This window comes from Bos javanicus, chromosome 3 (genome assembly GCF_032452875.1).
Source record: "Bos javanicus breed banteng chromosome 3, ARS-OSU_banteng_1.0, whole genome shotgun sequence".
Classification (NCBI taxonomy): Eukaryota; Metazoa; Chordata; class Mammalia; order Artiodactyla; family Bovidae; genus Bos; species Bos javanicus.
In genome coordinates this window covers 457,569-481,234 of record NC_083870.1, presented here as the reverse complement: position 1 = coordinate 481,234, position 23,666 = coordinate 457,569, and the positions used below count along the sequence as shown (strand labels likewise).

The following is a 23,666-nucleotide window of genomic DNA, read 5'->3' as shown; positions in this document are numbered from 1 at the left end:
AGCACCAGTACTTAACAGCTTGGAAAAGCAATTTAATCTTTGCTAAGCCTTTGGGCTTCCCTGATAGCTCAATTGGTAAAGGATCCGCCTGCAATGCAGGAGACCCCAGTTCGATTTTTGAGTCAGGAAGATCCGCTGGAGAAGGGATAGGCTACCCACTCCAGTATTCTTGGGCTTCCCTTGTGGCTCAGCTGGTAAAGAATCTGCCTGTGATGTGGGAGACCTGGGTTCCCTCCCTGGGTTGGGAAGATCCAGTATTCTGGCCTGGAGAATTCCAGGAGATCACAAAGAGTTGGACACAACTGAGCACCTTTCATTTTCACTTTCAAGCCTTTGGTAAACTAAGGATAATACCAGTTGTGATGTAGTAAAGAATATATGTATTAAGTGTTTATAGCACAGTGTCTGTTAACACAATTAGGTCTTAATAGCAGCTGCTATTATTATAGTATCATATTTCAAATGTCAAGTTAATATTATTGAAATACCAAAAATAAAAGTAGATACATTGTCTAAATAGTATTTATCTCTTGCTTTATGATCTAAATAGAGTTGATAAATGTGTTCCTTTGTTGCCTTAAAAAATAGTGACTATTTTCCAGGTAAAATTGTTAGGACTTTGTTGCTTAACTCTCAAAATAATCTTGTTAGATAGGCATTATTCTCATTTTGTAGATGAAGAAATGGGTTCAAGATCTTTAAGTGTGTATCTCTTAGTAAGGTAACACTGATGCTAGAGCTTATTGTTAAGCACATTTGTTACATGCGGAAGATCACTTTCATAGGAACATATTTTACATTTAACTTTCTTTTAATACCTAAGAATTTTTTGACCTATAATATATATATTTTTGACCTGTAATATTATTTGAGATTTTTAATTATTTAATCCTTCAGCTGTTCCTCAGAACACTTATTCAGAAGCCCTAGTATATATAGGAAGTGTATGCCAGTGTAGGAGAAGGTATTTTATATGTATAGTAAGAATATCAGAGAATGAGGCATTAGAATGAAGCCTTTCCTTTGCCCTTAAATTTTTGCTTTTTAGTTGCTGGTGGCTTCTGGTGTGTGTGTATATTTAATGTTTTCTCACTCTTCAGATTGTTTAACCCATTACCCTCAGTTGTATCATGGTGTAATAGGAGAGAGAGCCAGTCACGGAGTAATACTGACCTTGCTGGATTCATACCCAGCCTTGTCATTTGTTGTCTGGGCTACCATGGGCACTTCTCTTAGATTATGGTATGAGGATATTATGAGAAAACAGGTCAAATGCATAATATGTACCTGGCCCATAGTAACCTATCAACATTTGGCTGTTTTTTTTTTTTTTCTTTCCTATAAAATAAATGGGCTTCCTTGATAGCTCAGTTGGTAAAGAATCTGCCTGCAATGCAGGAGACCCCAGTTTGATTCCTGGGTCAGGAAGATCCACTGGAGAAGGGATGGGCTACCCACTCCAGTATTCTTGGGCTTCCTTTGTGGCTCAGCTGATAAAGAATCCGCCTGCAATGCGGGAGACCTGGGTTTGATCCCTAGGTTGGGAAGATCCCCTGGAGAAGGGAAAGGCTACCGACTCAAGTATTCTGGCCTGGAGAAATCCATGGACTATATAGTCATGGGGTTGCAAGGAGTTGGACATGACTGAGCAACTTTCACTTATTAAATAAATAAATTGGATATACAGGAAGATAGAAGTACAAGGTTGCCTCTTCTATTGATACTGTGTTTTAGAAATAAAACATGCTTAGTGTGCATGCATTTTAAAAAGTTTTTTTTTTTTTTAAAGCACATTGGAACATTTGCCCAGTTATTTTAGTATGATTCAGTATCTTAAATTTTCTTTTTCTTTTTTCCTTTTGGTAAAAATGTATATAACATAAAACTACTATCTTAGTTATTTTCAAGCATATTAATTAGTGTTAAAGTATATTCATGCTGTTGTGCCACCAATCTCCAGAACTTCCTCTTTAAAAACTGAAAATCTATACCTATTGAACATGAACTTCTCCATTTCTTCCTTCTTCAGCACCTGGCAACTGCCATTCTCCTTTCTGTTATTGTGAATTTGACTACTTTAGATACCTCATGTAAGTGGAACCATACATTGCCTTTTTGTGACTGGCTTGTGTCACTTAGCATAATGTCCTCAAGGCTTATCCATGTTGTGGCATGTGTCAGACTTCCCATCCTTTTTAGGGCTGGATGATATTCCATTGCATGTATACACATTTTGTTCTTCCATTCCCTTCCTCTTGACTATGGTGAATAGTGCTGCTATGAACATAGGTGTGCAAATATCTCTTCAGAATTCCGCTTTCATTTCTTCGAGTGTATACCCAGAAGTGGAATTGCTAGATCACATGGTAATAATTCTATTTTTAATTTTCTGAGGAACCTCTGTACTATTTTCCATAGCAGCTATACGTTTCACATTCTACCAGCAGTGTGTGAGAGGTTTTGATTTGCATTTCCCTAATGACTTGTGATGCTGAGCATCTTTTCATATGCTTTTTGGCCATTTGTATATAATCTTTAATATTTTGAGCTTTAAAAGTAAATTAAGTGGGAGGGCGGGGGTAACGTGCTGACACAAACATTGGAAATGAGTGGAATTTGTAAGATAAAAGGCAAGAAGAACATATATGAATACTGTATGCTTCTTGATAGTTGTTTACCACAGAAGTGTAGGTTAACAATTCTGATACTGTTTTAGTTTTGCAAGATGAAAAAGTTTTAGAGATCTGTCTGACAACAATGTGAATATAATTAACACTATTGAACTGTACACTTATAAATGATTTACATGGTAGATTTCTTGTTACTTATTTTTTCTCACCAGCAATTAAATAAAGTTAAGCACAGTTATCATGTAACCCAGCAATTCCACTCCTAGGTATACACTCAAGAGAGAAAACTATATATCCACATAAAAACTTATATGCAAATATTCATAGCTGCATTACTCATAATAGCTAAAATGTGAAAACTACCCAGATGTTCATCATTGGATAAGCAAAACTGGTATATCTAGACAGTGAAATATTATTTAGTCTTGAAAAAGAAACAAAACAGTGATACATACCTTGGAAATGTTATGCCAAGTGAAAGAAGCCAGACACAAAGTTACACGTATATGATTCCAGAAGGATTTGCAAAACAAATCTATAAAAAAAAATTAGAGTAGTGGCTTCCAGGAACTGTGGGAAGTGGGGAATGGAGAGAGACTGCTAGTGGGTATGACAGTTTCTTTTTGGGGTGATGATATGTTCTGGAATTAGGTAATAGGGATGTCTACACAGTCTTGTGAACATACTAAAAACCAGTGATTTATGGGAGTTGTATCTCTTTTTCTTTTTAAAGAAAGAAATCACCATAAAACATAGCAATTTCATGGTATTTCCTAATGGGATGTACATACACACACACACTATTTTCAGTAATTTTTGAAAAGGAAATTTAACATTGGGTTCTTAACATTTGCTATTAATTAACTTTATAGGATAAATATAAAAGTATTTATATCAAGTAATTTCCCTATTATAAACCTTCATCTGATGTGAGAGATAGAGAGACGTTCACTTGAAAGATGTGATCAAGACTTACTTTTCTTGCAAGGTATCAAGAATATTTTTAGCTTGAATATTTGTACATTTTTAAGCCTTTGAAAATTGTGAAATAACTTATAAAAGTTCATGAAATATGAAAATACAGTTTAATGTAACCACAGAGTAAAAGAAATAGAAGATTGTTATCACCCCCTGCACCCCCAGCAGGATTTGCCTGATCATAATTCTGTTTGAAAAGTATGTCTTAGTTTCTTTTGATATGTTCAACCTTAATTTTATTTCCTTGAAATAAAACTAGTGTACCTTGTTGTTTATAGCTTGGGCCTCGTTATTTTCAGCATTTAGAGTCTCTAGTGTCTTTTATTGTCTTATTTCTGTTGGTTCTGATTTACGGTGTCTAGACTCCTAATAAATCAGTACCAACAAATCACTGCAGATGGTGACTGCAGCCATGAAATTAAAGACGCTTACTCCTTGGAAGAAAAGTTATGACCAACCTAGATAGCATATTCAAAAGCAGAGACATTACTTTGCCAACAAAGGTCTGTCTAGTCAAGGCTATGGTTTTTCCTGTGGTCATGTATGGATGTGAGAGTTGGACTGTGAAGAAAGCTGAGCACTGAAGAATTGATGCTTTTGAACTGTGGTGTTGGAGAAGACTCTTGAGAGTCCCTTGGATTGCAAGGAGATCCAGCCAGTCCATTCTAAAGGAGATCAGCCCTGGGATTTCTTTGGAGGGAATGATGCTAAAGCTGAAACTCCAGTACTTTGGCCACCTCATGTGAAGAGTTGACTCATTGGAAAAGACTCTGATGCTGGGAGGGATTGGGGGCAGGAAGAGAAGGGGACGACAGAGGATGAGATGGCTGGATGGCATCACTGACTTGATGGACGTGAGTCTGAGTGAACTCCGGGAGTTGGTGATGGACAGGGAGGCCTGGTGTGCTGCGATTCATGGGGTCGCAAAGAGTCGGACACGACTGAGTGGCTGAACTGAACTGACTCCTAATATACCTTATTTTCTTTGAATCCTAGGATGATGATATTTTCCTCCACAGAGGATTTTTGTTTATTTCTCATAAGCTACTAAGGGCATTCATAGTCAAGGCCATAGGTCTGCAATCTGTTTATGTAAAGGATCAGATAGTAAATATTACAGGCTTTGAGGACCATAGAGTTATGTTGCAGTTACTCAGCTGTGCTGTTGTAGTTGAAAGCAGCCATAGACAATATGCAAACAAGTAGGCACAGCTGTGTTTCAACAAATGTTTTTTATGGACATGGAAATTTGCATTTCATATAGTTTTTTATTCATGAAATATTAAAAAAAATTTTCCCCACAGTCATTTGAAAAAATGGAAAGATGATTCTTAGCTTGCATTCATACAAAACTAAGTAGCAAACCACATTGGCCTGGAAGTCTTAGTTTGCTAACCTCTTTTATGGGATCAGAGCTTGAGGTTTCAGTTCAGTTCACTTCAGTTGCTCAGTTGTGTCCAGCTCTTTGTGACCCCATGGACTGAAACACACCAGGCCTCCCTGTCCATCACCAACTCCCAGAGCTTGCTCAAACCCATGTCCACCGAGTCGGTGATGCCATCCAGCCATCTCATCCTCTGTCGTCCCCTTCTCCTCCTGCCCTCAGTCTTTCCCAGCATCAGTCTTTTCCAATGAGTCAGTTCTTCACATCAGGTGGCCAAAGTATTGGAGTTTCAGCTTCAGCATCAGTCCTTCCAATGAATATCCAGGACTGATTTCCTTTAGGATGGACCGGTTTGATCTTCTTGCAGTCCAAGGGACTCTCAAGAGTCTTCTTCAACACTACAGTTCAAAAGCATCAATTCTTCGGCACTCAACTTTCTTTATAGTCCAACTCTCACATCCATACATGACTACTGTAAAAACCATAGCTTTGAGTATATAGACCTTTGTTGGCAAAGTGATGTCTCTGCTTTTTAATGTTCTGTCTAGGTTGGTCATAGCTTTTCTTTCAATGAGTAAGCATCTTTTAATTTCATGGCAGCAGTCACCATCTGCAGTGATTTTGGAGCCCCCAAAAATAAAGTCTCTCATGTTTCCACTGTTTCCCTTTCTACTTGCCATAAAGTGATAGGACTGGATGCCGTGATCTTAGTTTTCTAAATGTTGTTTTAAGCCAACTTTTTCACTTTCCTCTTTCACTTTCATCAAGAGGCTTATTAGTTCCTCTTCACTTTCTGCCATAAGGGTGGTGTCATCTGCATATCTGAGGTTATTGATATTTCTCCCAGCAATCTTGATTCCAGCTTGTGCTTCATTCAGCCGGAATTTCACTTGATGTACTCTGCATATAAGTTAAATAAGCAGGGTGACAATATACAGCCTTGATGTACTCCTTTCCTGATTTGGAACCAGTCTGTTTTCCATGTCCAGTTCAAACTGTTGCTTCTTGACCTGCATACAGATTTCTCAGGAGGCAGGTAAGGTGGTTTGATATTCCCATCACTTTAAGAATTTTCCACAGTTTATTGTGATCCACACAGTCAAAGGTTTTCGCTTAGTCAATAAAGCGGAAGTAGATGTTCTTCTGAAATTCTCTTGCTTTTTCTATGATCCAGTGGATATTGGCAATTTGATTTCTGGTTCCTCTGCCTTTTCTAAATCCAGCTTGAACATCTGGAAGTTCATGGTTCATGTACTATTAAAGCCTGTCTTGCAAAATTTTGAGCATTACTTTGCTAACGTGTGAGATGAGTGCAACTGTGCTATAGTTTGAACATTCTTTGCCATTGCTTTTTGGGATTGGAATGAAAACTGACCTTTTCCAGTCCTGTGGCCGCTGCTGAGTTTTCCACATTTGCTGGCATATTGAGTGCAGCACCTTAACAGCATCATCTTTGAGGATTTGAAATAGCTGAACTGGAATTCCATCACCTCTGCTAGCTTTGTTCGTAGTGATGCTTCCTAAGGCCCACTTGACTTCACATTCTAGGATGTCTGGCTCTAGGTGAGTGATCACACCATCCTGGATGTTTGGGTCATGAAGATCTTTTTTGTATAGTTCTTCAGTGTATTCTGAAGAAGGAAATGGCAACCCACTCCAGTATTCTTGCCTGGAAAATCCCATGGACAGAGGAGCCTGGTAAGCTACAGTCCATGGGGTCGCAAAGAGTCGGACACGACTGAACGACTTCACTTCACTTCACTTCAGTGTATTCTTGCCACGTCTTCTTAGTATCTTCAGCTTCTGTTGTGTCCATGCCATTTCTTTTATTGTGCCCATCTTTGCATGAAATGTTCCCTTGGTATCTCTAATTTTCTTGAAGAGATCTCTAGTCTTTCCCATTGTTTTCCTCTGTTTCTTTGCATTGATCACTGAGGAAGGCTTTCTTGTCTCTCCTTGCTATTCTTTGGAATTCTGCATTCAAATGGGTATATCTTTCCTTTTCTCCTTTGCCTTTAGCTTAGTGGGCCTGTAATATAAGAAGTTGTGGATCCACTGTAGTACTTTGAGATGTCTTTGCAAAACTGGGAGCAGGGTAAGGAATTCTCCAAGGCCTCTGCTCCTGGTGAAGACTGAACAGTGTCACTTTTCTGCACTCCAGTCCTCTTCCAGATCTCAGTCCAGTCCTTCTTCACTTCATTGGCTATATAATGCTTTTAAGAAGTTTTTTTTTTTTTTTTCATCCCGCTTTTTAAATTGCCTTTAGCTTACTTGGGCTTCCCTGATAGCTCAGTTGGTTAAGAATCTGCCTGCAATGCAGGAGACCCCAATTCGATTCCTGGGTCAGGAAGATCCGCTGAAGAAGGGATAGGCTACCCACTCTACTACTCTTGGGCTTCCCTTGTGGCTTAACTGGTAAAGAATCCGCCTGCAATGCGGGAGACCTGGGTTTGATCCCTAGGTTGGGAAGATCCCCTGGAGAAGGGAAAGGCTACCCACTCCAGTATTCTGGCCTGGAGAATTCCATGGACTGTATAGTTGATAGGCTCACAAAGAGTCTGACACAAGTGAGCGACTTTCACTTTTACCTTTCACTTTCAGCAAGAAAGTTTGTCTAGATTATTTATTTTGACAATGCCAGAAGCCAGAAATGTTCAGTATCTCTTAAGTTTAACTGTTTTACCTCTTCAGATGCTTGAGTTTAGAGAGGAGATAAGTGGAGTTGAGGAAGAAAAAAGGCTGAGATATATTAAGTTTTAAATATATTTTTCCTTATGAATGAAGAAAATAGTATATAGCTAAGCTAAATATAATGAATTTCCCTAATCCACATGTTATCTAATTATTTTTTGTCTTTCTGTTTCAAACATTTTATGAGAACTCACTTGGCAAACGGATGGATTCATGTTCACCAATCACTTACTGAAGGCTTATTTGAAATATTAGTGAAATGGCCATTTACTAACGAGATGTAATGGTTAATTTTTGGAAATCAGATGTATCTATAAGGAGGATCTTTCAAATGTGTTCCTTTGAACTAAAACTAAATAAAAAGTAAGGAATTAAAAGTTGTATTTATTTAATACTAACTAAGTTTTATGCTCTTAGGCGGTCCTAGAGGCACGGACCTTTGTCTTAAATAGATCACAAACATGCAGGTGATGCAAGGCACTGGTCATATGCCCTAAATCCTATCCCTACCCCTCACCGTCCTTCCGCCCCCTTTAGTTTCACCTCCATTGTGGTCTCATGTCTGCTGGATGTTGAAATAAAATTGTAGAGAGCTAAAATATCATCTCTAAGTAAACATGGAAGAACTATGGACATTTTTTTCACCTCTTGGGAATCAAACTGCCAGATTCTTTCATAGCACCCTTTCCTCCTCTGCATTACTTAATAGGGAGCTAAAACCATTTTCCTACAAAGTCTGTGTAATCACTTAGACATCCATTGTCATATTTTTCTAATTCTTATCCAGTTTTCTGAAGCTACTCTAAATTTCTTAATTCTGTCCTTGAATGAAAAAAAAATGACCTATTCAACAGCTTCTAAGTAAAGTACAATAATAGCTACCATATACCAAATACTTATAGTTTGGCAGGCATTGCTTTGTTGTGTTTATTCATGATACAGCTTTTTTAAAGAGTTGAAAAGCTGAACATTTTATAGTAAAAATGAATGTAGTATTGAATAGTACCACAAAACATACTTTCATGTTACGTTAGGAGATACTTGGATTTAGTGAATTACTGATGTGACCCACCTTGAGATTGTTGGTGCTTTTGTTGGGTTTTATATGTTTGTGTCTTGTAGCTGTAAAATAATACTTAAAAAAAAATATAGCCAGTATCTTCTAAAGCTCTTTGGAATGCTAGGAGTTTCCCTTAAAATTTCTCTGAAGTTCTTATTTATCTCAATATTTAAAACACTTTTGTTTGTAGACTTGGAGATAGATCTAAACTATGTAACATCATTCTTATAGGAAAGATTTTTTTTAAGTTGCAAAAAATGTCTTATAAGTAGACTTTTATAGCACCAAACTGCTTTGAACTTCTATGATAGTAGTAGTTTATTCTTCACATTGACTAATTTTCAGATAGTTAATTTTCTCATAGTCACAATAGAGCAGTTGATTTTACTGTGTCCTATTTCATGATTTGAATGAGATGATGAATTTTGACTGTATGTGTTGTGAAGCTATAATATTGGACATTTTCTGTTTTTCAGGGACAAGGTATATATCTCATGTTGTGTGTCTACCTATAAAATCAAAATTTAGAACCATGCTCTGGGTATGCAGAAAATATTGGTAGGAAAACTGTTTAATTTTTTTTTATGTGCCCATTCTTAAATTTTTTCTTTCAGGTTGTACCTACAACAGATCATATAGATACAGAGAAATTGAAAGCCAGAGAACAGATTAAGTTTTTCGAAGAAGTTCTCCTATTTGAGGATGAACTTCATGATCATGGAGTTTCAAGCCTGAGTGTGAAAATTGTGAGTACTGTGAATTTGTTTAAAATTAACTTCTTTCATTTTTGCTATTGGTTAGAAATATGACTCACTTCAAATCACAGTGTTAACATGATGTCATGTAGAGTTTCACTTGAATCTAGGATACATCTTATTAACATCCATTATAAAATTCACAAGTCTTAGCATATTGCTAAGACTTTAGCAAAGCATTTTTTTTTTTTGTAGTTTAGCAAAGCATTTTTTTTTTGTAGGCCCTTCTAGTTACTTTGTGGTTTGTTTATTGTTTAATCTGAATGAAAATTATAGCTTAATTTCCTTTTGTTAATGAAGTTTCTTTTTTATCATCTATTTGTTTTTGGCTGTGCTGCATTTCCGTTGCTTCACACAGGCTTTTCTGTGGCTTTTCTGGTGAGTGAGGGCTGCTCTCTGCTGTGGTGCATGGTGGCTTCTCTTGCTGCAGAGTGCAGGCTTCAGGCATACGGGCTTCAGTGGTCGCAGCTTGTGGGCTCTAGAGTGCAGGCTTAGTAGTTGTGGCACAGGGCTTTTTTAAAAAACAAAACTAATGTATTTATTTTAATTGGAGAATAATTACTTTACAGTATTTTGATGATTTTTGCCATACATCAGCATGAGTCGGCCATAGTGTCGGCCGCATGTGTCCCCCCCGCCTCCCCCCATTTTGAACCCTGCTTCCACTTCCCTCCCCACCCTATTCCCAGGGCACTGACGTTGGGTACCCTGCTTCATTCATCAAACTTGCATTGCTTATACGTTTTATATATGGCACTATATATGTTTTAATGCTATTCTCTCAAATCATCCCACCCACTCCTTCTCTTACTGAGGCCAAAAGTCTGGTCTTTACCTCTCTGTTTCCTTTGCTGCCCTGCATGTAGGATCGTTGGTACCATCTTTCTAAATTCCATATATATGCATTAATATACAATATTTGTCTTTCTTCTTCTGACTTACTTCACTCTGTATAATAGGCTCTAGGTTCATCCACCTCATTAGAACTGACTCAAATGTGTTCCTTTTTATAGCTGAGTAATATTCCATTGTGTCTGTGTACCACAACTTCCTTATCCATTCATCTGCTGATGGATGTCTAGGTTGCTTCCATGTCCTAGCTATTGTAAATAGTGCTGCAGTGAACACTGAGGTACATGTGTCTCTTTCACTTCTGGTTTCCTCGGGGTATATGCCCTGCAGTGGGGTTGCTGGGTCATATGGCAGTTCCATTCTTGGTTTTTTAAGGAATCTCCACACTGTTCTCCATAGTGGATGCACCAATTTGCATTCCCACCAACAGTGTAAGAGGATTCCCTTTTCTCTATACCCTCTCCCGGAGAAGGCAATGGGACCCCACTCCGGCACTCTTGCCTGGAAAATCCCATGGACGGAGGAACCTGGTGGGCCACAGTCCATGGGGTCACTAAGAGTCAGACAAGACTCAGTGACTTCACTCTCACTTTTCACTTCTATGCATTGGAGAAGGAAATAGCAACCCACTCCAGTGTTCTTGCCTGGAGAATCCCAGGGATGGGGGAGCCTGGTGGGCTGCCATCTATGGGGTCGCACAGTCGGACACGACTGAAGTGACTTAGCAGCAGCAGCACACCCTCTCCAGCATTTATTGTTTGTAGACTTTTTGATGATGGCTGGAACATAAAATTAACTGGACCAAAAAGAAGGCTGAGTGCCAAAGAATTAACATTTTTGAATTGTGGTGCTGGAGAAGACTCTTGAAAGTTCCTTGGACAGCAGGGAGATTAAGCCAGTCAATCCTAAAGGAAATCAACCCTGAATATTCATTGGAAGGGCTGATGCTGAAGCTCCAGTACTTTGGCCACCTGATGCAAAGAGCTGACTCATTGGAAAGGACCCTAATGCTGGAAAAGATTGAGGGCAAGAGGAGAAGGAGGTAACAGAGGATGAGATGGTTGGATGGCATCGCTGACTCAATGGAGATGAGTTTGAGCAAATTCAGGGAAATAGTGAAGTATAGAAGAGCCTGTCGTGCTGCGGTCAATGGGATCACAAAGAGTTGGATATGACTTAGTGACTGAAAAACAGCAACAGTAATTCTAACTGGTGTGAGATAATACCTTATTGTGGTTTTGATTTACATTTCTCTAATAATGAGTGATGTTGAGCATGAGTAATGTTTATTAGCTATCTGTCTTCTTTGGAGAAATGTCTGTTTAGGTCTTTTGCCCACTTTTTGATTGGGTTTGTTTTTCTGGTATTGAGCTACATGAGCTGCTTGTATATTTTGGAAATTAATTCTTTGTCAGTTTCGTTTGCTATTGTTTTCTCCCATTATGAGGGCTGTCTTTTCACTTTGTTTATAGTTTTCTTTGTTGTGCAAAAGCTTTTATGTTAGGTCCCATTTGTTAATTTTTGTTATTATTTTCATTACTTTGGGAGGTGGGTCACAGAGGATCTTGCTGTGATTTATGTTGGAGAGTGTTCTATGTTTTCCTCTAAGAGTTTTATAGTCTCTGGTCCACATTTAGGTCTTTAATCCATTTCGAGTATATTTTTGTGTGTGGTGTCAGAAAGTGTTCTACTTTTATTTTTTTACATGTAGTTGACCAGTTTTCCCAGTACCACTTGTTGAAGAGACTGTCTTTTCTCCATTTTATATTTTTTAATTCTTTATCAAAGATTAGGTGTCCATAGATGCATGGATTTATCTCCAACCTTTCTATTTGGATTTATATTTTCTTTGTGTCAGTACCATACTGTCTTGATGACTGTAGCTTTGTAGTATACTCTGAAGTCAGAAAGGTTGATTCCTCTATTTCCATTATTCTTTCTCAAGATTGCTCTGGCCATTTGGGGTCTTTTGGGAACATGGGCTTTAGTTGCTCCATGGTGTGTGAAATCTCCTCAGCTAGGGATCAACCCCATGTCCTCTGCTTTGGCAGGTGGATTCCTATCTACTGTACCACCAGGGAAGTCATATATCTTAACTTTCACATTTCTGAATTAAAATGTTTATAGTTTCCCTTCTTGTGCAGAAGCTTTTAATTTTAATTAGGTCCCTTTTATTTATTTTTGCTTTTATTTCCAATATTCTGGGAGGTGAGTCATAGAGGATCCTGCTGTGGTTTATGTCAGAGAGTGTTTTGCCTATGTTTTCCTCTAGGAGTTTTATAGTTTCTGGTCTTACATTTAGATCTTTAATCCATTTTGAGTTATTTTTGTGTATGGTGTTAGAAAGTGTTCTAGTTTCATTCTCTTGCAAGTGGTTGACCAGTTTTCCCAGCACCACTTGTTAAAGAGATTGTCTTTTCTCTGTTGTATATTCTTGCCTCCTTTGTCAAAGATAAGGTGTCCATAGGTGCATGGATTTATCTCTGGGCTTTCTATTTTGTTCCATTGGTCTATATTTCTGTCTTTGTGCCAGTACCATACTGTCTTGATGACTGTGGCTTTATAGTAGAGACTGAAGTCAGGCAGGTTGATTCCTCCAGTTCCATTCTTCTTTCTCAAGATTGCTTTGGCTATTTGAAGTTTTTGTATTTCCATACAAATTGTGAAATTATTTGTTCTAGCTCTGTGAAAAATAACCATTGGTAGCTTGATAGGGATTGCATTGAATCTATAGATTGCTTTGGGTAATATACTCATTTTCACTATATTGATTCTTCTGATCCATGGACACGGTATATTTCTCCATCTATTAGTGTCCTCTGTGATTTCTTTTACCAGTGTTTTATAGTTTTCTATATATAGGTCTTTTGTTTCTTTAGGTAAATATATTCCTAAGTATTCTTTTCATTGAAATGGTGAATGGAATTGTTTCCTTAATTTCTCTTTCTGTTTTCTCATTGTTATTGTATAGAAATGCAAGGGATTTCTGTGTGTTGATTTTATATCCTGCAACTTTACTATATTCATTGATTAGCTCTGGTAATTTTCTGGTGGAGTGTTTAGGGTATTCTATGTAGAGATCATGTTATGTGCAAACAGTGAGAGTTTTACTTCTTCTTTTCCAATCTGGATACCTTTTGTTTCTTTTTCTGCTCTGATTGCTGTGGCCAAAACTTCCAAAACTATGTTGAATTGTAGTGGTGAGAGTGGGCACCCTTGTCTTGTTCCTGACTTTAGGGGAAATGCTTTCAATTTTTCACCATTGAGGATAATATTTGCTGTGGGTTTATCATATATAGCTTTTATTATGTTGAGGTATGTTCCTTCTATTCCTGCTTTCTGCAGGGTTTTTATCATAAATGGATGTTGAATTTTGTCAAAGGCTTTCTCTGTATATATTGAGATAATCATGTGGTTTTTATTTTTCAATTTGTTAATGTGGTGTATTTCGTTGATTGATTTGTGGATATTGAAGAATCCTTGCATCCCTGGGATAAAGCCCACTTGGTCATGATGTGTAATCTTTTTACTATGTTGGTGGATTCTGTTTGCTAGGATTTTGTTAAGGACTTTTGCATCCATGTTCCCTGGTGGCTCATACGGTAAAGCATCTGCCTGCAGTGCAGGAGACCCGGGTTCGATCCCTGGGTGGGGAAGATCCCCTGGAGAAGGAAATGGCAACACACTCTAGTACTCTTGCCTGGAAAATTCCATGGACTGAGGAGCCTGGTAGGCTACAGTCCATGGGATTGCAAAGAGTTGGACATGACTGAGTGGCTTGTTTCAGTTTTATCAGTGATACTGGCCTGTAGTTTTCTTTTTTTTGTGGCATCTTTGTCTGGTTTTGGTATTAGGGTGATGGTGGCCTCATAGAATGAGTTTGGAAGTTTACCTTCCTCTGCAATTTTCTGAAAGAGTTAGCTCTTCTCTAAATTTTTGGTAGAATTCAGCTGTGAAATTGTTTGGTCCTTGACTTTTGTTGGCTGGAAGATTTCTGATTACAGGTTTGATTTCTGTGCTTGTGATGGTCTGTTAAGATTTTCTGTTTCTTCCTGGTTCAGTTTTGAAAAGTTGTACTTTTCTAAGAATTTGTCCATTTCTTCCAAGTTGTCCATTTTATTGGCATATAATTGCTGTTAATAGTCTTTTACAATCCTTTGTATTTCTGTGTTGTCTGTTGTGATCTCTCCATTTTCATTTCTAATTGTGTTGATTTGATTTTTCTCCCTTTGTTTCTTGATGAGTCTAGCTAAAGGTTTGTCAATTTTATTTATCTTCTCAAAGAACCAGCTTTTGGCTTTGTTGATTTTTGCTATGGTCTCTTTTGTTCCTTTTGCATTTATTTCTGCTCTAATTTTTAAGATCTCTTTCCTTCTACTAACCCTGGTGTTCTTCATTTCTTTCTTTTCTAGTTGCTTTAGGTGTAGAGTTAGGTTATTTATTTGAGTTTTTTCTTGTTTCTTGAGGTAAGCCTGTATTGCTATGAACCTTCCCCTTAGCACTGCTTTTACAGTGTCCCATAGGTTTTGGGTTGTTGTGTTTTCATTTTCGTTTGTTTCTATGCATATTTTGATTTCTTCTGTGATTTGTTGCTTGTTCAGCAGTATGTTGTTCAGCCTCCATATGCTGGAATTTTTAATAGTTTTTCTCCTGTAATTGAGATCTAATCTTACTGCATTGTAGTCAGAAAAGATGCTTGGAATGATTTCAACTTTTTTGAATTTACCAAGGCTAGATTTATGGCCCAGGATGTGGTCTATTCTGAAGAAGGTTCCGTGTGCACTTGAGAAAAAGGTGAAATTCATTGTTTTGGAGTGAAATGTCCTATAGATATCAATTAGGTCTAACTGGTCTATTGTATCATTTAAAGTTTGTGTTTTCTTGTTAATTTTCTGTTTAGTTGATCTATCCATAGGTGTGATAGTCTCCCACTATTATTGTGTTATTGTTAATTTCCCCTTTCATACTTGTTAGCATTAGTCTTACATATTGTGGTGCTCCTATGTTGGGTGCATATATATTTATAATTTTTATATCTTCTTCTTGGATTGATCCTTTCATCATTATGTAGTACCCATTTTTGTGTCTTTTCACAGCCTTTGTTTTAAAGTCTATTTTATCTGATATGAGTATTGCTACTCCTGCTTTCTTTTGGTCTCTATTTGCATGGAATATCTTTTTCCAGCCCTTCACTTTCAGTCTGTATGTGTCCCTTGTTTCAAGGTGGGTCTCTTGTAGACAACATATATAGGGGTCTTGTTTTTGTATCCATTCAGCCAGTCTTTTTCTTTTGGTTGGGGCATTCAACCCATTTACATTTAAGATAATTATCGATAAGTATGATCCCCTTGCCATTTACTTTATTGTTTTTGGTTCGAGTTTATACGCTCTTTCTGTGTTTCCTGTCTAGAGAAGATCCTTTAGCATTTGTTGGAGAGCTGGTTTGGTGGTGCTGAATTCTCTCAGCTTTTGCTTGTCTGTAAAGTTTTTGATTTTTCCTTCATATTTGAATGAGATCCTTGCTGGGTACATTAATCTGGGGTGTAGGTTATTTTCTTTCATCACTTTAAGTATGTCCTGCCATTCCCTCCTGGCCTGAAGAGTTTCTGTTGAAAGATCAGCTGTTATCCTTATGGGCATCCCCTTGTGTGTTACTTGTTGTTTTTCCTTTGCAGCTTTTAATATTTGTTCTTTGTGTTTGATCTTTGTTAATTTGATTAATATGTGTCTTGGGGTGTTTCAGCTTGGATTTATCCTGTTTGGGACTCTCTGGGTTTCTTGGACTTGGGTGATTATTTCCTTTCCCATTTTAGGGAAGTTTTCAACTATTACCTCCTCAAGTATTTTCTCATGGTCTTTATTTTTGTTGTCTTCTGGACTCCTATGATTCGAATGTTGGAGCGTTTATCATTGTCCCAGAGGTCTCTGAGGTTGTCCTCATTTCTTTGAAATCTTTTTTCTTCTCTATTTCATTTATTTCTGCCATTCTATCTTCTGCCTCACTTATCCTATCTCCTGCCTCCGTTATTCTACTGTTGGTTCCCTCCAGAGTGTTTATGATCTCATTTATTGCATTATTCATTATATATTGACTCTTTTTTATTTTTTCTAGTGAACCAGTGAAGTTGCTCAGTCATGTCTGACTCTTTGCCATCCCATGGACGGTAGCATACCAGGCTCCTTCATCCATGGAATTTTCCAGACAAGAGTATTGGAGTGGGTTGCCATTTTCTTCTCCAGGGGATCTTCCTGACCCAGGGATCGAAAACCCAGGTCTCCTGCATTGCAGGCAGATGCTTTACTATCTGAGCCACCTTTAAACCTTTCTTGTATCTTCTTGATTCTTGTCTCCAGGCTATTTATCTGTAACTCCAATTTGTTTTCAAGATTTTTGATCATTTTCACTATCATTTTTCAGAATTCTTGATCAGGTAGATTCCCTAACTCTTCCTCTTTTATTTGGTTTGGTGGGCATTTATCCTGTTCCTTTACATGCTAGGTATTTCTCTGCCTTTTCATCTTGTTTATATTGCTGTGTTTGGGGTGGCCTTTCTGTATTCTGGCAGTTTGTGGTTCCTTTTTATTGTGGAGTTTCCTCGCTGTGGGTCGGGTTGGATGGGTGGCTTGTGAGGATTTCCTGGTTAGGGAAGCTTGTGTCGGTGTTCTGGTGGGTGGAGCTGGATTTCTTCTCTGGGGTGCAGTGAAGTGTGCAGTAATGAGTTTGAGTTGTCAGTGGGTTTGGTGTGACTTTGGGCAGCTTGTATATTGAAGCTCAGGGCTATGTTCCTGTGTTTCTGGAGAATTTGCATGGTATGTCTTGCTGTGGAGCTTTTTGGCCCTTGGGTGGTGCTTGGTTTCAGTGTAGGCATGGAGGCGTTTGATGAGCTCCTATCGATTAATGTTCCTGGTATTCAGGAGTTCTATGGTGTTCTCAGGATTTGGACTTAAGCCTCCTGCCTCTGGTTTTCAGTCTTATTCTTACAGTAGCCTCAAGACTTCTCCATCTATGTGGCACCAATGATAAAACATTTAGGTTAATGATGAAAAGTTTCTCCACAGTGAGGGACACCTGGAGAGGTTCACAGAGTTACATGGAGAAAAAAAGAGGGAGGAGGGAGATAGAGGTGACCAGGAGGAGAACAGGGGGAATCAAAAGGGGCAAGAACAAGCTCGCCAGTAATCACTTCCCTATGTACCCTCCACAGTCTGGATCCCTCAGAGATGTTCACAGTGTTACACAGAGAAGAGAAGAGGGAGGAAGGAGACAGAGGTGGCCAGAGGGCTAAAGGGGGAATCAAAAGGAGAGAGACAGATCCAGCCAGTAATCAGTTCCCTAAGTGTTTTCCACAGCCCGGAACGTACAAAGAGATTCACAGATGTGGGTAGAGAAGAGAAGGGGAAGGGAGGAGATAGAGGTGACCTGGTGGAGAAAAAGGAGAGTCAAAAGGTGGAGAGAGCAATCAGGCCGGTGATCTCGCTCCCAAGTAAAAATGGATACTGAAGATTGGGTTCTTATAGGTACAAAGTTGATAACAAATACCAAGAAGCAAAAATTAAATATCTAGAGTAGAGGTTAGATTCTCAAAAATACAATATTAAAAAAAAACATGACAAAGTCACAAAAATTATAAAATATATATATATATGAAGTTTGCTTTAAAAATAGGGTCTTTTTTTTTTGGCAAGGTAATAGGTTATAAAAATGAAAACTAAAGGAGTAATAAGGGACTTAAAATTTTTTTCTTTTTTTTCAATTTAAAAAATGGTAGTAGTAAAAATATATTTAGGACTTTCTCTGGAGCTGTTGTGGACAGTGTGGGGTCAGTTCATTTTCAGATAGTTCCTTGATCCGGCTTATACTTCTCAAGATCTATAGGCCCTTTTCTATGTAGTTGGTGCTAACTACAGGGTTTTAATCTATTGCACCTGTCACTTCCAAAGCGGTTCCCTCTGTTTATTTTAGATTCTTCTGTTTACTGGTCTCTTCAGTGTCTAATTTCCACCCTGACACAAGGGGGGTGGTGGTGGTCACTTTTTTTAGGCTCACTTGTTCAGTTGTGCTTTGGGGAGGGAGGAACACTACAAACAAATATCACTGGGGTGTGTGGGGAGTGCTTGCAATATCTTGGCCGCACTGGTTTTGCCCCTGCTCACAGTGTGTGTGCTTTCCCAATCTACACTGTTCAGGCTCTAGTTTGCTCTGATGGGGAACTGTCTGAGGCAGGCCCAGGGTTGCATGCAGTCCCCAGGTCTAAGCTGCTCAGGTTCAGGTTCTCGGGTACTCTACAAAGGTGCAGACTTGGTTGGGCCTTTTGGCATTTTGTGCCCTTCCCAGGTCTGAGCAGCTCAGGTGACCAGGTGCTTGGCGAGTGCAGTCACCCCCAGTTGAAGGCTGCGACTTAATGCATACCCTGTCCCTGGCACTTGGTTTTCTGGGTGTATAACAGGCACGCCTTCTCAGGTGTGCCATGTGTCTCTTCTGGGGAGCTGATCTCTGGCTGCGACCCTCCTGGCGGATGTCGACCATCCAGAATCCCAAGAAGTCTTGGTTGGCAACGACGTCTGCTTGCAGTTTGGTAGATGATACCTCTCTGGGGCCGTGATTGCCCCCTTCCAGCTCTGGCTGCCCTCGCCTGCCTATCTCTGGCGGGGGATGGGCCGGTCCGCAGCCGGCTAGTTCTGCTCAGTCCTTTGTTCTGTGAGCGGGCCTGGCAGGGTCTTCAGTTCAGTTTAGTCCCTCAGTTGTGTCCGACTCTTTGCGAACCCATGAATCGCAGCACTCCAGGCCTCCCTGTCCATCACTAACTCCCGGAGTTCACTCAAACTCATGTCTATTGAGTCACTGATGCCATCCAGCCATCTCATCCTCTGTCGTCCCCTTCTTCTCCTGCCCTCAATCCCTCCCAGCATCAGAGTCTTTTCCAATGAGTCAACTCTTCGCATGAGGTGGCCAAAGTACTGGAGTTTCAGCTTTAGCATCATTCCTTCCAAAGAAATCCCAGGGCTGATCTCCTTCAGAATGGACTGGTTGGGTCTCCTTGCAGTCCAAGGGACTCTCAAGAGTCTTCTCCAACACCACAGTTAAAAGCATCAATTTTTCAGCTCTCAGCTTTCTTCACAGACCAACTCTCACATCCATACATGACCACTGGAAAAACCATAGCCTTGACTAGATGGACCTTTGTTGGCAAAGTAATGTCTCTGCTTTTGAATATGCTATCTAGGTTGGTTATAATTTCCTTCCAAGGAGTAAGCGTCTTTTAATTTCATGGCTGCAGTCACCATCTGCAGTGATTTTGGCACCCCCAAAAATAAAGTCTGACAGTGTTTCCACTGTTTCCCCATCTATTTCCCATGAAGTGATGGGACCAGATGCCATGATCTTCGTTTTCTGAATGTTGAGCTTTAAGCCAACTTTTTCACTCTCCTCTTTCACTTTCATCAAGAGGCTTTTGAGTTCCTCTTCACTTTCTGCCATAAGGGTGGTGTCATCTGCATATCTGAGGTTATTGATATTTCTCCCAGCAATCTTGATTCCAGCTTGTGCTTCTTCCAGCCCAGCGTTTCTCCTAATGTACACTGCATATAAGTTAAATAAGCAGGGTGACAATATACAGCCTTGACGTACTCCTTTTCCTATTTGGAACCAGTGTGTTGTTCCATGTCCAGTTCTAACTGTTGCTTCCTGACCTACATACAGGTTTCTCAAGAAGCAGGTCTGGTGATCTGGTATTCCCATATCTTTCAGAATTGTCCACAGTTTATTGTGATCCACACAGTCAAAGGCTTTGGCATAGTCAATAAAGCAGAAATAGATGTTTTTCTGGAACTCTCTTGCTTTTTTGATGATCCAGCGAATGTTGGCAATTTGATCTCTGTTTCTTCTGCCTTTTCTAAAACCAGCTTGAATATCTGGAAGTCCACAGTTCACGTATTGCTGAAGCCTGGCTTGGAGAATATTGAGCATGACTTTACTAGCGTGTGAGATGAGTGCAATTGTGTGGTAGTTTGAGCATTCTTTGGCATTGCCTTTCTTTGGGATTGGAATGAAAACTGACCTTTCCAGTCCAGTGGCCACTGCTGAGAACTGGAATTCCATTACCTCCACTAGCTTTGTTCGTAGTGATGCTTTCTAAGGCCCACTTGACTTCCCATTCTAGGATGTCTGGCTCTAGGTGAGTGATCACACCATTGTGGTTATCTGGGTCATGAAGATCTTTTTTGTACAGTTCTTCTGTGTATTCTTGCCACCTCTTCTTAATATCTTCTGCTTCTGTTAGGTCCATAGCTATCCCACAGTCTGGGTTACTATCTCAAGCTAGTTCCCTCAGATTGCCCTCGGGGCATTCAGGTCCAGTCCTTATCCTTAGCAATGCAGCCCGCGCCTCCCTGTCCAGCCCCTGTTTGCTAGTGGCGGATGTGAGCCTCTGGGCTGCTGCTCTGCTGGAGTTGCTGTTAGGCACGTAATCTGTGGGTTTTAATTATTTATTTGTTTTTCCTTCCGATTATTTTGCCCTCTGAGATTCCAAGGCTCGCCACAGGCCCACCGGAGAGAGTGTTTCCTGGTGTTTGGGAGCATCTCTTTTTTAAGACTCCCTTCCCAGGATGGATCTTTGTCCCTACCTCTTTTGTCTTTCTTTTTGTCTTTTTTATTTTGTCCTACCTCCTCTCCAAGACAATGGGCTGCCTTTCTGGGTGCTTGATGTCCTCTGCCAGCATTCAGAAGTTGTTTTGTGGAATTTGCTCAGCGTTCAAATGTTCTTTCGATGAATTTGTGGGGGAGAAAGTGGTCTCCCCGTCGTATTCCTCTACCATCTTAGGACCGCCTCCCACCTACTTCTTTAAATACTTTTTTTTTAACCCCTCCATTATAGCACTTATCATAAAGACTGCCAAAAACAAAGGCCCAGCATCAAACATTGTTTTTGGAGCATGATACTGATATTGTGATTTAAATAATAATAAAGAATGAAAACAGTAAGTCAAAAGCAGCAATAAATGTGTTTTAAAGCTGAGTTTTCTGTAGAATCATAGGATTTGAGAATTGTAATGAATTTTTAGAGAATCATTTAGCCTAGCCTCTCTAGATGAGGCCCCAAAAGTTAATCTAAGGTTGTGACACTAACTAGTGACAAAGTTTTCTTTGTATCATTTAACATATTTCATTATTCTAGCATTAATTGGTTGTTTCTTGTTCACCTGTAACTTTTTCCCAGTTTATCTCTTGTAATTTAGATTTGTCCATTCTGCAGCTCATCTAGTCATGTACCTTTCCACTTGTCTGCCTACCTACAGAATTGACTGTATTGAATTTTTATTATGAGTTTGCATATCTGGGTGTGCATTTGTATCCCAGTGGGTAGATATGTGGGGAGCACATGTATTTTTTTTGCAGTTGAAGGAGTTGGAGAGGCTATGGGCATAAATGTATGATGTGTGTACCAGAATAAATAGTAAGTCTCAAACTGAAGAGTAACAACATCTTAAAGTATTTTTTTCTTACCTCATGTAACTTTTAAAAAGTTATGTGATAGGGTTTCATCTTAAGAATGTCTGGAAGGATTTCATTAGAATAGTGAATTTCTTTTCTGGGTTGGTCTCTTTCTAAGAATGTAATAGATATTGCTGTAAATAAAATAAATGTCATAATTTCTGGCTTAGAGGTAATAGGGGATGGACAAGTGAAGTTTTCTTCCAAAGACTAGCCTGACTAGCCTAAAAGCAAAGACTAGCCTGGTAAATATGAATGTAGGTGGGAAAGCAGGAAAATGATGCCTGGAAAGTGAAGGGAGTAGAGCTTTTCAAGAAGGATGGTATGGAGGTCAGTGTCATGCTGAAAAGAGATCTCAGTAAACTTAGAATAGCATGGTGTCCACTAGACTAAAACATTTGTTTATTGGTTTTAGCAGTTAGGTATTGTTATTCATCTTGACAAGGTCCATGCAAGTTAAATAGTTAGGGGGTAAATGAAAGATGTGGAGGTGGAGACAAAGTGTAGATTACTTTCTTAAAACTTACTGGATTAGGGGGAGAAACAGACATGGCTAAGAGAGAACATGAGGTTGACAAAGGAGTGTGTGTGTGTGTGTGTGTGTGTGTGTGTGTGTGTGTGTGTGTTTTGTTTTTCTTAAATATGGGGAAAACATTAGCATGTTTAAGGGGCAGAAAAGAGTCACTGGACTTGTAGAGTAAGGGGTGAAAATGGATAGAATGAGGTTTCTGAGGATGAGTATGGGAGGAAGGAGAGGGCTTTGAGCCTTTGCTGTATGTGAAACTGATTGTAAAAACTCCAGTTTTCTCCTGTATTTTCCTTTATTCTCACACTACTATTTACCCATAATGCTTCTGACACCAGATATGTGAGTTTTTATCCTAACACCAAGCAGTTTGTGACATCAGCTGGATATCCTATAATTTAACCCAGTTCTGATATTATCTACCTGGAAATAGCGTCAGGTCCCACAGGTTAAGTGGTCCCATGAGAGTGCCTTCCCTCCTTCAGATGCCAGTTGCAAACAGTAGAACCTTGGGTTATCCACAACCCCTGTTGGATTTGGCTACAAATTGGAGGTTCCCATGAAATTCTCCATGGATTTGATTATTTGCTGCTGCTGCTGCTGCTAAGTCACTTCAGTTGTGTCTGACTCTGTGCGACCCCATAGATGGCAGCCCACCAGACTCCAGCGTCCCTGGGATTCTCTGGGCAAGAATACTGGAGTGGGTTGCCATTTCCTTCTCCATGATTATTTGCTAGAACTTATAACTCAGGGAAACACTAATGTTCACCAGTTTATTAGTTCAATTCAGTTGCTTAGTCATGTCCGAATCTTTGTGACCCCATGGACTGCAGCATGCCAGGCCTCCCTGTCCATTACCAACTCCAGGAGTTTACTCAAACTCATGTCCATTGACTTGGTCATGTCCATTGAGTTGGATGGCAACATCTTATCCTCTGTCTCCCCCTTCTCCTTCTGCCTTCCATCTTTCTCAGGATCAGGGTCTTTTCAGATGAGTCAGCTCTTTGCATCAGGTGGCCAAAGTATTGGAATTTCAGCATCAGTCCTTCCAATGAATATTCAGGACTGATTTCCTCTAGGTTGGACTGGTTGGATCTACTTGCAGTCCAAGGGACTTTAAAGAGTCTCCAACACCACAGTTCAAAAGCATCAATTCTTTGGTGTTCAGCTTTCTTTATAGTCCAACTCTCACATCCATACATGACTACTGGAAAAACCATAGCTTGACTAGACAGACCTTTGTTGGCATGTAATGTCTGCTTTTTAATATGCTGTCTAGGTAGGTCATAGTTTTCCTTC

At 39.4% G+C, this 23,666-nt stretch overlaps 1 protein-coding gene across 2 annotated transcripts in view; it reads left to right on the top strand.

Moving 5' to 3' along the window:
• TIPRL (TOR signaling pathway regulator) overlaps positions 1-23,666 on the top strand; it is a 70,941-nt gene that overhangs the window by 10,900 nt on the left and 36,375 nt on the right. For both annotated transcript variants that reach the window (XM_061399327.1, XM_061399334.1), the window contains one exon: positions 9,358-9,489. In XM_061399327.1, coding sequence (XP_061255311.1) covers positions 9,358-9,489 — 132 coding nt within the window. The remainder of the gene's footprint in view (positions 1-9,357; positions 9,490-23,666) is intronic.